At 38.6% G+C, this 16,724-nt stretch overlaps 1 protein-coding gene across 1 annotated transcript; it reads right to left on the reverse strand.

Moving 5' to 3' along the window:
* Positions 1–3,273: 3,273 nt before the first annotated feature.
* Positions 3,274–3,651, reverse strand: LOC141601852 (uncharacterized). Its single transcript, XM_074422157.1, has one exon. The coding sequence runs from the start codon at positions 3,649–3,651 to the stop codon at positions 3,274–3,276; it is 378 nt and encodes a 125-aa protein (XP_074278258.1).
* Between the last annotated feature and the right edge of the window lie 13,073 nt (positions 3,652–16,724).

Raw genomic sequence — 16,724 nt, forward strand, 5'->3', positions numbered from 1 at the left:
TCTAAATTCACATGGTAGGATTAATCTAATGGATGTTGCATTGCATGCATATAATCGCCAACATATCGAGTATGAATAACTTCCCTAATCATTAGTAGAGGCCGTTATCGAGGCGGGCGGGATTAGGTGTTCGATCAAAAGAGCTTCCTAATACGTACCCTCACCCCTTACTCCAGGTCTCTGTGAACATCCGTGTTAATTGGCATCCACAAGAGTCATTCTAGACATAGAATGCAAAGGGTAACGAGTTCTTGGCTTTCATGTCACTACTTTGTGTCTTGACATGACACGTGGTATTCGAACGGTTTCTAATTTTCCACAATAAATTGGTGGCGACTCCACAAATGCAAAAGCTTGCTCGCTTTCTACCCGAGCGACCCCCGTGGGCCCGTGTCCACACTAGTAATTGAGAATATTTAGCAAAAAATTAAAGAACATGTGATTGAAAGCTTAAAGTACTAAATAATGAGAAAAAAACCCTGAAATTAAGAACAATAACGTACCAGATATCCCAATGATGATTGAATACACGGAGATTAGAGCAGAAAACCAAAAAAATCAAACAAAAACGTATAAAATTTAGGGAAACACAAAATTTAAGTGAAAATAACAAATATATCAAGAAGAAAGTAAAAGTATTGAAACGAAAGCAGAAGAAACGGAGTAAGTTAACAACGAATTCGAAACATAGGGACGAAAAACGGAAAATATGTGATTTAAAACTGAAATTACAAATTAAAGAGAAGAATAATGTACCAGAACACACGAATTAATTGGAACAGTATGATAATTGAGAAGGATGAGAGGGAAAAACTGAGATCAGGCCTAAATTCTAGGGTGCCCGACCTCAACAATGGAGAAACAAAGCTACAGTAGAGAGATTTTAGAGGGAGAAGCTAATTAATGAGGAAATAACGGTTTTGGCTGGGAAAAGACGTTTATATAGTGGCGAATAAAATTATTAATTTGCCCTTATTTGTTTCCGCCCTAAATACCTATGATAGTATTAATCCTCAATCCTCAAATATATAAGTCATACTCGCATGATCCCATTCCTATATATATATATATATATATATATATATATATATATATATATATATATATATAGATTGAGGATCCTATGAGAACCCCATTTACATGAGAACCGTGAGAACCACGGGTTCAAAATTTTCGTACCAAAGATTCAGAATCTTTTTACCAAAGATTCAGAACTTTTGTAGTAAAGGTTCAAAGGGTTGTCAACTGGTCTCCTAATCTCAGTTTCTTTTCCACATTGCAACAAATTTCTAGTAATTAGACCCAATACTTCCCTTGTTGGTAAAAATTAACAAGGTAAACAAATGTTGGATATAAGGGGGCATCTTTTAATTATTAGTTAGCAAAAAATATTTACTTCAGAGTAGTTTCCTGTTCTTGTTGGCACGGGTCGAGATTTATGAGTTTAAGATTCTTAAGAAGCACGTGAGGTCAAATGCCAAAAGATCACACGCATTGTCCTTATATTCAATATGTGGCTAGACATTCTGACATTTAGTTTTTTTATTAAAATGCAACATGGTGCACCACTAACAAAATACATGTTCCTTCTTTTTGGTTCAAACATAAACCATTATATAAGGATGATGTTATATGATGGAGAGATCAAGTATAACATGAACTGCATGGTATTGAACTTATTGTGGGAAAATCAAGAATAAATTTTACACCAGTGAGTTCGAAAATGTGCTGGAATAATCACAGCTGCAAACATGAATGCTCAGATGTGTAAAACTAATGTTGTTGTTCTAACTTATAGAATCTATTCATGAAGAATTTACCATACATTATCTTTACTTTAGCTTTTTAATTATTTAACAAAAGAGAGGAGGAATGAATCAGAAATTTTATGGAGATTCCCACTCGCTATGAATCTTTGGTACAAAGGTTCTGAACTTTTGATATACAGATTTCGAACCATTGGTATAAAGGTTCTGAACCTGAGGTTCTCACGGTTCTCATAGGAAGAGGGTTCTCATAGGATCTCAATCCTCTATATATATATATATATATATATATATATATATATATATATATATATATATATATATATATATATACAACAAGAGCTTGAGGCCTAAGCAAGTTATTAAAAGATACAGCTAATGAGAAAGAAAATACAATAATATATGGCTATAAACTAGGATACAAAATATTGACAAAATATAATCATAAATATTAACAAATATTATGAAGAAGATTTGATTTCCTTAACAGAGTATTAATTTTATCTTCTTTTTTAAATACTTCCCAATGAAGAAATTAGAACAATAAAAGTGGGATGATGTATTATACAGCCGTATTTTCTCGATATTTTGTAAAACAACATTTCTAAGTTAACATTGTATTTTGAAATAGCTATTTCAACTAGGGTTAATTAGAAATGAATATTCCATACAATTTTTTAAAACCTCACCGGATCTTCTATTTTAAAAACACAAAATTTTAGTACATGGATATGACGTTTAACACGGTATTTTGTATACCTAGTTAAATCATGTATACGGCAAACGGGTTTACGGATCGTATACCCGAATTCGATTTTAGGCAATGAGCTTTAACGTACAACATTCAAAAAACCGAAAAAAAACTCAATCAATCAATACATATATATAAAGCAGGAACTTTTCGAGCGATATTAGAGGGTCTAACTTTTTAAGATTACCTAAAGTGAATTAAAATTAATTATTATAATCTTAGAATAAGTTCTAAAAGAATTAAAATAGGACTTAAGAGAGCTTAAATATACGTGATAACTTTTGCAATTCTATCATGAGGCGTTATTGATATTATAGTGCCTTCATGCTCCATACATGACTCCACAAATCATGTTTTCAGAATCTGTTTTTTCGATTACTTTCTGCAATGAGCCTCCCAAAATGATATGAATTCCAGGAATAATCGAGGAAAACTGATACAATAATAGGATTCTTATGAAGAGAAAAGAATCGAATGTTTCGTCTTATTAATTTTGATAATTGAAAGATTACAGCGGAATGTTTAGAGAGAGAAGTAAGAGAGATTATAGCAAAAATGATGAATGAATCTAACAACCACAACAGCTTTTTTAAAGACAGTTCTAACAACTTTTCCCGCCAAAAATCTCTAACAGAATTCTGTTAGAATTCCTACAATTCTGTTTGGAATTCTGTTTCCAGCTGTTGACAGCTCTTGCTTCTTATTACTTTCAATTCCTTCTCATTACAATCCTTCCCCCTTATCAACAGCTTGTCCTCAAGCTTCAAGGTTGAATTCTGGAAAGCGTTTTGCTATCTCATCATAAGGTCCCCATGTTGCATCTTCAGGTCCACTGTTGGACCATTGGATTAAGAGATAAACTGTAGCTTCATTGCCCTCCTTAGCCAACTTCCTACCCAAAATAGCCACTGGCTCCGCCATGAGCTGCTGCAAATTATCAAGCTCAGGGATGTTCACACTCTTTGGTGGGGAGCCTTCATGCTTTTTCAGTTGAGACACATGGAACACAAGATGTATTTTGGAGGTTTCTGGAAGTTGCAGTTTGTAGGCTACTTCTCCAATCCTTTGTATGACTTGAAAAGGCCCAAAATACCTAGGGGAGAGCTTAGCACAAGATCTGTAAACAACAGACATTTACCTTCAATGCTGAATCTTCACATAAACCAGATCCCCAACAACAAACTGTCTGTCAATCCTTCCTTTGTCAGACTGAACCTTCATTTTGTCTTGCGCCCTCTTTAAATGAAATTGCAACATCTTAATGCGCTCTTCCCTAGTAGCCAGGCTTCTATCAACAGCCGCTACTCTGCTGTCTCCCATGACATATGGAAAGTGAATAGCTGGTGATTGACCATAGACAATCTGGTAGGGAGTGTTCTGAGCAGAAGAATGAAAATTGGTATTGTACCACCATTCCGCCAAAGGTATCCACTGAGCCCATTCCTTTGGCTTCTCACCTGTCATACATCTCAGGTAAGTCTCAAGACACTTGTTGACCACTTCAGAGTGTCCATCAGTTTGAGAATGGTAACTGGTGGACATATGTAGGTCAACCTGCTGCAGGTTGAACAACTCCTTCCAGAACCTGCTGAGGAAGATCTTATCCCTATCACTCACAATGGTCTTAGGTAAACCATGAAGCCTGAACACCTGATCAAAGAAAACCTGGGCCACTTTTTCAGCAGAAAAAGGATGACTTAGCAGCATAAATTGTGCATACTTGCTAAGTCTATCCACCACTACAAAAATGGTGTCCTTGCCTTGTGACTTAGGTAAACCTTCTACGAAATCCATAGATATATCTACCCATATAGCTCCTGGTACAGGCAAGGGTTGAAATAACCCAGCAGGAAGTTGTAACAACGGTTTGCACCTTTGACATGTACTGTAGTGTTTCACATAGTTTCTGACCCCTTTATCCAAATTTTTCCAATAAAACAATTCTGAAATCCTCTTAACTGTAGCCTGCACACCTGAATAGCCACCTATTGGTGACTCATGGATGAGAGAAATAATTTTTTGTCTGAACTGTTCATCATGCCCAACTAACAACCTGCCCTTCCTTCTCAACTCTTCTTGAGTCCAAGTATAATGAGCCTTAGCATGCCCTCCTTTAATTTGTTGGATTAGTACCTATAATTCATCATCATGGTCCCAACTAGCTTTCACTAAAGCTAATAGGCCAGTGTGTATGTTGGAAACAACCATGGCCATTAGTTCAGACCCAGTTACTCTGGATAGTGCATCAGTTGCTCTATTTTCAGTTCCCTTCATATAGATTATCTCATAATCCAACCCCATTAATTTAGGCAAACAATTGCTTTGAAATGAGGTGGTAATCTTCTGACCCAACTAATATTTGAGGCTAAAATGATCAGTTTTTATTTTGAAATGTCGACCAATCAAATATGGCTTCCATTTCTCAACTGCAAATATGATTGCCAACAATTCTCTCCCATATGTAGAAAGAGCTTGATTCTTCTTTGAAAAAGCTTTCCTGATAAAAGCTATGGGATGACCTTCTTGGCTGAGTAGAGCCTCCATTCTAACTCCTGATGCATTTGTCTCAACCACAAATTCCTTTGAAAAATCAGTTAATGCTAATAAAGAAGCTTGTGTCATGGCTGCCTTCAAGTTTTCAAATGCTAGAGTAGCTTCCTCACCCCACTTAAAAGCATCTTTTTTCAATAAACTAGTAAGAGGCTTACTCACTATTCCATACCATCTAACAAACTTCCTATAATAGCCTGTTAAGCCTTAAAATCCTCTTAGTTCCTTAATATTTTTAGGCCAGTGTGTATGTTGGAAACAACCATGGCCATTAGTTCAGACCCAGTTACTCTGGATAGTGCATCAGCTGCTCTATTTTCAGTTCCCTTCATGTAGATTACCTCATAATCCAACCCCATTAATTTAGGCAAACAGTTGCTTTGAAATGAGGTGGTAATCTTCTGATCCAACTAATATTTGAGGCTAAAATGATCAGTTTTTATTTTAAAATGTCGACCAATCAAATATGGCTTCCATTTCTCAACTGCAAATATGATTGCCAACAATTCTTTCCCATATGTAGAAAGAGCTTGATTCTTCTGTGAAAAAGCTTTGCTGATAAAAGCTATGGGATGACCTTCTTGGCTGAGTACAACCCCCATTCTAACTCCTGATGCATTTGTCTCAACCACAAATTCCTTTGAAAAATCAGTTAATGCTAATAAAGAAGCTTGTGTCATGGATGCCTTCAAGTTTTCAAATGCCAGAGTAGCTTCCTCACCCCACTTAAAAGCATCTTTTTTCAATAAACTAGTAAGAGGCTTACTCACTATTCCAAACCATCTAACAAACTTCCTATAATAGCCTGTTAAGCCTTAAAATCCTCTTAGTTCCTTAATATTTTTAGGCACAGGCCACTCCACCATTGCCTGAATTTTAGCTGGATCAGTACTAACCCCTTTTTCAGAAATAATATGTCCAAGATATTCTATTTGTGGACTTCCAAATGAACACTTAGACAATTTGGCAAATAAGGTGTGTTGTCTCAAGATCCCAATGGTGAGCCTGAGGTGTTGTTCATGTTGGACAGCATTCTTGCTATACACAAGAATATCATCAAAACAAAACTAGAATAAATTTCCTCAAATAAGGCTTTAATATGGAATTCATCAAGTTTTGTAATGTAGATGGAGCATTGGTTAAACCAAAGGGCATTACCAGAAACTCATAGTGACCTTCATGAGTTCTAAAGGCAGTTTTGGAAATGTTACCTGGATGCATCCTAATCTGCCAATAGCCTGATCTAAGATCAATTTTAGAAAAGATAGCAGCCGCATATAGTTCATCAAGCAATTCCTCAATAACAGGAATAGGAAATTTATCCTTAACTGTGCCCTTATTTAGCTCCCTATAATCCACACAAAGTCTCCAAGTACCATCTTTCTTCTTTAATTACAGTTGGGGAAGAAAATGGGCTTTGACTAGGCCTTACCACTCCTGCCTCCAATATTTCTTGTACAATTCTTTCAATGGCATCTTTCTGAATTATAGGATATCTGTAAGATCTAACATTGACTGGTGTCATTCCTTCTTGCAGATGAATTCTGTGGTCATGTGACCTATGTGGTGGTAAGGCAGTTGGTTCCTCAAAGATATCTTCAAACTCTTGAATCAGTGATTGAATACCAGGGTCACTAGTGGATGCTTCCATGGTGTTGCATTCCAACATAGGATAAGCCTTTACAGCAAATAATTGAGCTTCTGATGTATACTGTTTTGACAGGGTGTTCTGCATTTGTTTGCCATATACCCAATGCAAAGTACCACCCTTACAACCTCTCAACACATGCCTTCTACCCTGTACTGTAAACTCCATTTTAAGATTTTTGAAGTCATAAAGAACTGGCCCCAAAGATTCAAGCCACTGAATTCCCAACACCATTTCACACCCTCCAAGTGGAACTAACTTGACATCAGTGGTAAACTCATGTCCTTGTAACTGCCATTTAAATCTTTGACACATGGATTTTGAGATAATAGTCTCCCCATTTGCCACTGTCACCATAAATTGGTAGGTACTCTTAACTGGACACCCAAATTTTTGAGCAGTTGAAGTGTCTAGAAAATTGTGAGTACTGCCAGAGTCAATAAGAATATGAATTGGGTTTCCTCTAACTTTACCACTCACCCTCATAGTTTGATAATTGGCATTCCCATGTATAGCATTAAGGGAGATTAATGGTGGAATCTCCTCCTCCTGCCACTTCTGCCCTTGCATTAGTTGGTCTGAAGTATCCCCTGAATTACTCCCAAACTCATAGTTATCTTCCCCTTCTTCTTCCAGGGTGAACACTTGGATGCTATGCAATTGTGCCTTACACTTATGGTTAGGAGTCCAAGCCTCATTATATGTGAAACACAAGTTTTTAGCTTGCCTATCCTGCACCTCTTTCTCACTCAATTCTGCTGACTTAATTTTCTGATATGCATTTTTCCTGAAATTGCTGGACTGTGGTGTATATGGAGCGTTCCTTTGATTAAAGGACTGTGATTGTGGTGCTTGAGGTATTATTTTTTGTTGAAAAGGAGCAAAAGGTTTAGAGATGGGTTTTTCAAGGATTGGTTTAGAAAATTAATTTTTCTTGTGAATTGAAGCTAGGGCACTTTCTTATAATCTGTCTAAAGAATATGTTTCTGCCAAGGATTGAGATTTGACCATTCTTACATTACTTTGAATGTCAGCATCAAGACCCTTGAGAAAGCAACTAATTACCTGCTTTTCTATTAGATCTGTTCTATTAAGAATACTATCAAACTGATCCTGATAAGCTTCCACAGATCCTTTCTGTCTTAAAGTCATGATTTCAGCAGTAGGATCATCATAAGGTTATGTCCCAAACCTAAGCATCATAGCAGCCCTATAATCTGACCATGATGGCCAATCACCAATAGCCCTAGTTTTCATTAATGATTGATGCCACATCAAGGCTTTACCTTCTAAGTGAATTGATACCATTTTGACTCTAACATTTTCAGAAGTATTATCCACTTCAAATAACTGCTCTACTTTGTACAATCATCCCTGAATATCGTCCCCCCAAAATTTAGGAAATTCAATCTTAGAAAAATGCCCAAAATTTGAATTAGGGTTAGGGTTTACTTGAGTACCTCCATTAAGACATCCCCTGCCATTGTGATGCTGGGAATTTGCTGCCAATTGATTTAATTGCCACAACATTTCCTCCATGCGAGCATTAGGTTGCTCTAACCCCTGCCCATGTATCTTCAATGCAGTTTGCCAATCAACCCGATCTTTTTCTTTGTTTCTGGGTAATTATCCCTAAAGTTGCCTGAATACTGATCATATCTTCTGGAACTTACTTCAATTTGCCCTCCTATGATTGAAAGGAATCTTCAAGTTGATTTTCAGAACTACGCGTAACTTTGTTGTTCACCATTTTTGCACCGTTAAAGCTTTTGCCCAGAAAGGAAGTCTGATACCACTTACAATGAACCTCCCAAACTGATATGAATTCCAGGAATAATCTAGGAAAACTGAGACAATAATAGGATTCTTATGAAGAAAAAAGAATCGAATGTTTCGTATTATTGATTTTGATAATGAAAGATTACAGAGGAATGTTTAGAGAGAGAAGTAAGAAAGATTACAGAAAAAATGATGAATGAATCTAACAACCACAACAGTTTATTTAAAGACAGTTCTAACAACTTTTCCCGTCAAAACACTCTAACAGAATTCTGTTTAGAAAGAGAAGTTAGAATTCTGTTTCCAGCTGTTGACAACTCTTGCTTCTTATTACTTTCAATTCCTTCTCATTACACTTTCATCCCTCAACAACTTCAATTTGAACGTGTTTTCATTACCTAGTTTTATTAGTATTAAATCGCAAGGATGGAGGTGTTTTCATTACCTAGTTTTATTAATATTCAAATTGAATTTCTGTAACATACTTTCTATATTAAGTTAATTTAAGTATATTATTGTCCATTCCGGCTTTTTTTAGGAGACTTACTATGAATTATATAAGATCATTGAATTGGCGTTTCCATATCCATTGAAATTTTTTTTCCTTGAGCATTTGATAAAGTAGTTTTCTTAACATATTGTTAAGACGGTTTTGCTTATGCTCTGCCATTGTTTTCATGGAAGCAAGCTAGCGTGTGGATCGTAATTGTAAAATATGTACGAGTTGCACTCTCAAAATAAATGCTAATACATAATGTTGAATTAAAAATCATAGGTTTTGTTTTGGTATTTTTTTGTTTTTAGTGTTATCATTGTTTTACTACTTCCAGATTTTTATTCATCAACTTAGATTTTTTATTTTTTTTTTTTTTATTTTTTTTTTTTTTTGCAAATTCTTTTGTAATATGCATATATCATTAGCGATGGGTCTTTTGTCTAGATTTGTTATTTTTGTTTAGGACTTTTGCTTATACATAAGATAGCTTTTAATGACTTTCCTCGCGTTGATAGGTTGTTGGGTAAGTTAAAATTTATCTATTTTGATCTGAATACAATTACCATATGAATCTTACAAAATATACTCCGTCGATCATATAGAGAGCTAGATTTAAAATTTAATAAAATTATTTCCTAAAAACAACAACTCTTTTTATAGTTATCCCAAACCACCAATTCTAAAATAAGACAGTTTCAGGTTATTTCTTTTTTCTTTCTGTTTTTGTAGATAATTACTCCTATTCGTCAACAATTATCATTGTCTAAAACTTAAATCCACGCGATAATAGCAAGAACTAAGAAGTACTTACCCTGTTTTAACCTCTCTTCTAGGGTTTCTCTCCTAGGGTTCCCGTCTAGGTCTAGGGTATAGGTCTTGGTTTTCTCCTCCGACTCGAGGCTTCTCTCACGCTTTCACGTGAGATTTGCTAGGGTTTTCTTTGTTTTTGCTTTGTTTGCTCTTTTGTTGTTGTGCAGGTCTTGAGGATAGCGAGTTCCGATGGCCACATCTTTGAACAAGGGGAAGGGATTGTTGGGAGGAGAGGATAGCAGAGAGGAGGAATCCTTTTTGTAGGGTGAAGGGACTAAGGAAGAACACGAGCATGGACAATTGATGTTGGTGGGACGGATATGGGCTCAGAAATCAATCAATGTGAAGGCGGCAGTTGAGACGATGATTAAGCTATGGAATCCTTTGAAACCGATCATAGGGAACGTAATTGATGCTAAAGAGAAAACTTTTGTGTTCCGATTTGGAGAGATGCGTGACAAGGGGCGGGTATTAGAAAATCAACCATGGCACTTTGATAAGTTTGTGTGGTGTTTCAACGAGCCGAGTGCGACGGGTAAGATGACTGATCTTCCTTTATTTTATTTACCGTTATGGTCTCTGATACGTGCATATTGTATAGTCTTTTTAGCCTATTTTAGCACGTATTTCCATGCATTTTCGTACTGTTTATATAGTATTATGCCCCGAATTGGCTACTTTGGTTCGTTTTGTCCGTTTTGTAGAAATGAACGCAAAAGTAGTGGAATCGTACCATTTTTCGTCCTTTTTGCACGCATTTAGAGGAGACGGAATTTTCCAGAGTGAGATACTGCATTGGAATGCGTGAAGGCACGGTTTACGAGACAGTCGGTGACGAGATTGGGCTGATTTGAAGGAAGAAGACTCGATCGAGTGGTTTTATTACTCGATCGAGTGGTTTTTATGGCCTCAGTTGATCGATCGAGCAGTTATTTACTCGATCCAGAAGTGCTAAAAAGAGAGGTTACTCAATCGAGTAACTATTCTACTCGATCGAGTAGATTTTCTGGTGTTTTGCTCGATCGAGTGGATTTATTCTACTCGATCAAGTGGTTTCTGCTGGCGTGGGCTTTAATTTGCCCGTGAGCTTGTTTTAGCTTTTTGACTTAGTTTATTTTCTATTTAAGCATTACGTTACTAGGTCATTAGAGATCTATCTTTTATCATCGACACTTTTACTCAGTTTTCATCAATCATTTTCATTTTTCACTGTAACTTTGCTTTCGGGGTTAATTCGCTTAGATTTTGTCGTTCTTTACGCCGGATTCGCACGATTGTAATCTCTTTCTCCTTTCTTAATAATAATATCTATTTCGATTGCTTTAATTACTTGTTTTGTTTCATTTACTTTTTGCCCTAATTCTCTTTTATGCACTTTATTTATTATTTCATTATGTTTATTGTTAGTTCATCTTTTGTTGTTAGTTCTGATAATATTAATAGCGATATGAGTAGCTAAATCTAATTCATGTTGGGATTAGGGGATCTACGGTAGAAATGTGACGATGTAGTAAATAGGTTAGATGAATTAATTGTGAGATTCTGTCACCATAGCAATTTAACTGTATTTTACCGACTTAGTTGAGTGCACGCTTCTGAGTCACCCTTTAATCTGGCTAAATTTGATCTTGGATCGGAAGATTGGACTAAATAGGCCTGCTATGAACAGTAGACTACCCTGACGAGGACGGAAGTTAAGTTAGTGGAAGTTTAGGGTAGAAAGTGGACCGGAAGGACCTTTCCATATCCGTCTCGCATTAATTTGTCTAAGTTGTTTACAGTTGAGTCACTGGACTACCGTAGTGAACCGAAATCCTGACATGATCCTTCTCTATCTGATAGTTTAATTCTATTTCCTGCCTTTACTGCTCTATCTCTGCTTCTTTTTCCTTTAAGCTTTTAGTTAGAAAACCAATTTAAACAACCCCATTTGTGACCAAATAGACGAACTTTTACAGATATCTTGCCTCCCTGAGGAGATCGACCTGACTTCCCTAGCTATATAGTTAGTTTAGTTAGTTTATTTTTGATAGGTACACGACAGACGTATCAAATTTTGGCGCCGTTGCCGGGGAGGCAATTTCCCTATCTGTGTTTGCTTCGTTTATTTTATCCGTCTCAGGGAATTTTTATTCCTTGAGGTAGTGCTTATTATTCTTTTTCAGTGTTGTTTATCCCCAGGTCAGACAGGTTTGAGTTAGTTGCAGCTGATTCTGAGCCAGAAAGATTGCTCAGGCATAGACTCCGTCTGCAAAGAGAATCACGAAAGGAAGACTTGAGTACTTTCGAACCAGGGCTACATCATTTTATTTTCACAAAAGACCAGTCTTTAGAAGAAGACATTCTAATTTCTGTCGGTCAACCAGTAAAGATGTCGAACATTGCTAGTCACTCGGAGCCTAAAGCATCGTATATTCCTAAAGGTTTCAATCTCCAGACTGAGGATGGGAACACATTTGACATCCGTCCTTCCTATATCAATCTAGTGGAGAGAAATCTCTATAGAGGTGTGGCAGGTGAAGACCCGAGGAAGCATATGGAGGTCTTTACGGAATATTGTTCTACTATCCACGCCACAAAGGGGGTAACTCAAGACAAGATTAAGGAAGTTCTGTTTCTTTTTTTCTTTGATCGATGCGGCCCGGGGAGTGGTCGATCGATTTGGACCGTACGGCCGCGGGGGTTACAAACTGGGAGACCCTTGCTCTTGCTTTTTATAAGAGATATTTCCCTCCACAGCGCACTAAACAGCTGAGGGCAAAGATTACGAGTTTCAAGCAGCCACCCGCTGAGACTTTTTATAAAGCATGGTCCCGTTTTAAGAAGTTGGTGAGGTCTCTTCCTCACCATGGTTTTGACCCGTGGTTTCTTTCCAACCAGTTCTACAATGGGTTGTATGATGATCACAGAGCCATACTTGATGCGTCATCTAATGGGAGATTCCAAGAGAATACCGACGATGATAGAGGATGGGCCCTTATTGAAGAGATGGCGAACCACAGTGTTGAATATGGAAACCCGAGGGATGGTATTAGAACAGTTCATGCAGTCGATAAGCAAGTTGTGGCTCAGCTGGAAGCCATGAATGCTAGATTTGACAAGTTGGAGTTACATTCTGATGCGGAGCCTCAGACGGTCCATGTGCTTACAAAAGGGGAGATCGTCACATGTGAGAGGTGTGGTAGCAACGACGGTCATACTGTTGTTGGCTGTCTTACAGAGAAGGAACAAGTCCTTGCCTTTCAACAATATAGGCAAGGAGGGGGTTCCTATTATAATAACCAAGGGGCAGTCCATCCCAATTTGAGGTGGACAAGTCAAAATGTACTCAATCTTACCCCTCCTCCACACCAGCAGCAGTCATATGTCCCTCCACATAAGACTCAACAAGGCTTTCAGAAGCCTCCTTCCTTTCCTATACCTAATCAAGGTGCCTCGTCTTCTGGTGGGGTAAGTGAGACAAGAGAGTTGAAGACTATGTTGCAGTCTTTGACAAAGCAGTGGAAGTTATGCGACCAGCAAAAAGATGCTTCTATCAAGGCACTTGAAACTCAAGTTGCCCAGTTGGCCGCGAACCAATCTGCAAGGAAACCGGGTCATTTACCGTCACAAACTGACAAAAATCCACATGAGATGGTAAATTTAATCAATTTGAGAAGCGGTCGTTCGTATGAGGGACCGGAAGTGTTGAAATCAGACCCAAGGAAGGAAACAATAGCTGATGAACAGTGTTCTATCAAAGGAAATGAGCTGACGGCTAAGAAGGTACTCGATCGACTAGTTTCTGGAGGTCGATCGAGTAGATTTGCTGAAGAAAGTGCTCGATCGAGTGGAATTTCTACTCGATCGAGTGAACAGGAAAAGCTAACTGCTTGATCGAGTGAATTTTCTACTCGATCGAGTGATGCTGTTGAGGAAACTACTCGATCGAATGGGAATTTTGGTCGATCGAGTAGTATGGATAATGGACAGCTTGATCGAGAGCCTGCTAGTGCTCGATTGAATGATAAATCACCTGAAAGACCTCGTTCGAGAGGAAAGAAGCGTCCAAAGGATACGGAGCTTGATCCGGCTGACACATTAGAAGAGAGAAACAAGGGACTCGAGATACCCATCACGTTTCCCTTCCCAAGGCCTGTGCAGAGTACTAAAGCTAATCAACAATTCGGCAAATTTGCCGAGATCCTGAGAAGCTTGCAGGTCACTGTGCCATTCGTCGAACTGCTGACACAGGTACCTCTTACCTTAAATTTATGAAAGAAATTTTATCGCGTAAGAGGCACATTAGTGATAATGAGACGGTAGCCTTGACTGAGGTAGGGACGGCCCTAGTTCAAAATAAGTTACCTCCCAAACAGTCAGACCCGGGTAGTTTCTCAATTCCGTGTCATATTGGTACCCATTTGATTGATAACGCGTTATGCGATCTAGGCGCTAGCGTGAGTGTCTTACCGTTGTCTCTGGCTAAGAGACTTGGTTTGACAACGTTTAATTGCACCAACATGACTGTTCAGATGGCCGACCGTAGCATATCACGGCCACTAGGTGTAATAGAAGACATACCTGTTAAGATCGGGAGGTTCTTTATTCCCATTGACTTCGTTGTACTTGATATCCCCGAAGATGCCCATACCCCTATTATTTTAGGGAGACCATTTTTATCTACTGCCCGTGCAGTAATAGATGTCGGGGGCAAGACATTGACTTTTCAGGTTGGGGACGAGGAGCTGATATTCCATCAGTCTAAGTTCCGGAGGGCTCCCATGCAAGCTCAGCCTTGCAATGCCCTCTCTTATATTGACCCTATTATTGACACTCCAAATGAAAATTTGGAGCATTGTGCTGCTATTGTTACCCCTCCGCCCCAGATTGAGAGCAAAAAGGAGGAAAGTTCGTCTGTTTTCCTTGCTGTAGGTACAGATGAAAATAATGAAGGAGCTGTCAAAGGGCATTGTGCAATTAATGTCAGTCAAGTTGGGAGAGACAGTGTTATAGACGGTGAGAAATGAGCAAGGGTGAGAAAATTTCGAGCATATGTGGATGTGAACTATTCTCCTCCGAATGATTCAAGTTCAAGCTCATGGGAGCTAAAGAGGACGATCAATGTTGCTGATGTGACGTCCTCCAGTCAGGAGCCCTCCGAGGGGCTACTGAATTGATTTGGGAAGTGAGCGGGGAAATGCCCCGTGTACCATCTTGTATAAACAATTTTTGAATTTCCCCCCGTTGAATTTCTTTTATTACTTTTAATTAGGACAATTAGAATTCAGACAATTTTTAGCGTAGATAGAGACTGTTGACTGTTACCTTGCGTATTTCGTATTTTGGGATATTTTTGCAAGTGTTTTTATGTAGGTTTGGGGAAGTTTACGCAAATTTAAAGGAAGAATGACGAATTCAGGAGCTTACACGAGAAAAAGAGCTCGATCGAGTACTTTTTGTACTCGATCGAGTGGATTCTGTTCGATCGAGTAACGCCATATCAGTCGATCGAGTAAAGCAGAAATGGGGAGTTCTCGATCGAGTAAATTTCTACTCGATCGAGTGGATGGATCCATTAAGTCCTTGATCGAGTAGTTCTAAACCACTCGATCGAGTGAAATCGCAAGAGACGCAGGTAGTTTTTCCTTAACTTCCTTCTTTTTCATTCTTATTTCATTTTCCCCCTTTATTTCGACTCCCTTTCCTATTTGCGACTAAAAACACCCCCAAATCCCACATTTTTCTTGCCCTTTTACCAAATCCGTCACCTACATTGCGCTTATTGTTGATTAATCGTCACTTGCCCTCTGTTTCCCCTTTGATTCACGCCCATTTACACGGTCTATTGAGGGGATTAGGGTTCCGCGGTTTTCGTTCAAAAATCGCCTAATTTGCTTATTTCTCGTCGATTAATTCTTCTTTGCAGGATCTCTAGCATCAAGCAAGTAATTCCTACACCTTATTGCATTTTAATTTCATTAATTATGCCTTTTATGAAGTGTATTAGGAATTAGGGTTTCGATTTCAGTTTTGGGTCGAAATTTTCAACTTAAATTTCGTTTCCTTGTTTAATTTACACTACTTGATGCTTAATTCCCATGCCTCATTGATTCTTACATGTTTAATTCGAATTTTGCGCGAAATTTGCGTTTAGGGGTCTTTACAGTCGAAATTTTAGACTGAAACTGGTTTCGACTGAAAGACTTGGTTTTTTCTGTTGTCATATGCTTAGTCAACTTTATTTGTTGCTTAACTGCTGCTGTTGATGCTTGCTACCCCGCCCCTCTCGCTGTTTACCCGCTGTCATTCGAAGTTTTAAGGAAAATTGGGAATTTTCGGGCTGTAATCGAATTTTTCAACTGTTTGGGGATTGTCATACCGTTACCATGCTGGTTTTCATGCTGTTTAGCCGCTGTTTTCTTATCAATTCCCCTGCCCTATTTATTCAGGATGGACTCTAGCTCAATGCCTTCATCGAGCTCTTCTACCAGTCCATCTTTGTCTCTGTCTGAGACGGTAGTCCCTGCTGTTACTACCGTCCTCGCACCGGCCAGCACTTTTGTGTTCTTAGTATCAGCTGACGGTACTGTTTTTACGCCAGCTAGCACTGCTGCTAGCTCCATTTCGGCTGCCACTTTAGTTACAGCCACCACCACTGTTAGCACTGCTGCTGGTCTTTCTTCGTCAATGGTGGTCACAGCAGCCACAGCCTCTGCTTCAGCCACGGTGAGCAAACATGTGGCGGACTCACCTGTAGTTGCAGCTGCCTTTAGAGCGGCCTTAGTTCCTCGCACCGTCACTGGACGGGCTTCTACTTCGGGTTCTATAGGCCGGGGCCGAGGTCGTGGATGTTCCCGTTCTACGCCAGCTCCTAGCACTTCCACTTCAGCTGCTCCTTCTGGCACGGTCACTGTTCGAGGGGATAACTCCCTCAACTCTCAC

Source organism: Silene latifolia, chromosome 9, assembly GCF_048544455.1.
Source record: "Silene latifolia isolate original U9 population chromosome 9, ASM4854445v1, whole genome shotgun sequence".
Lineage (NCBI taxonomy): Eukaryota > Viridiplantae > Streptophyta > Magnoliopsida > Caryophyllales > Caryophyllaceae > Silene > Silene latifolia.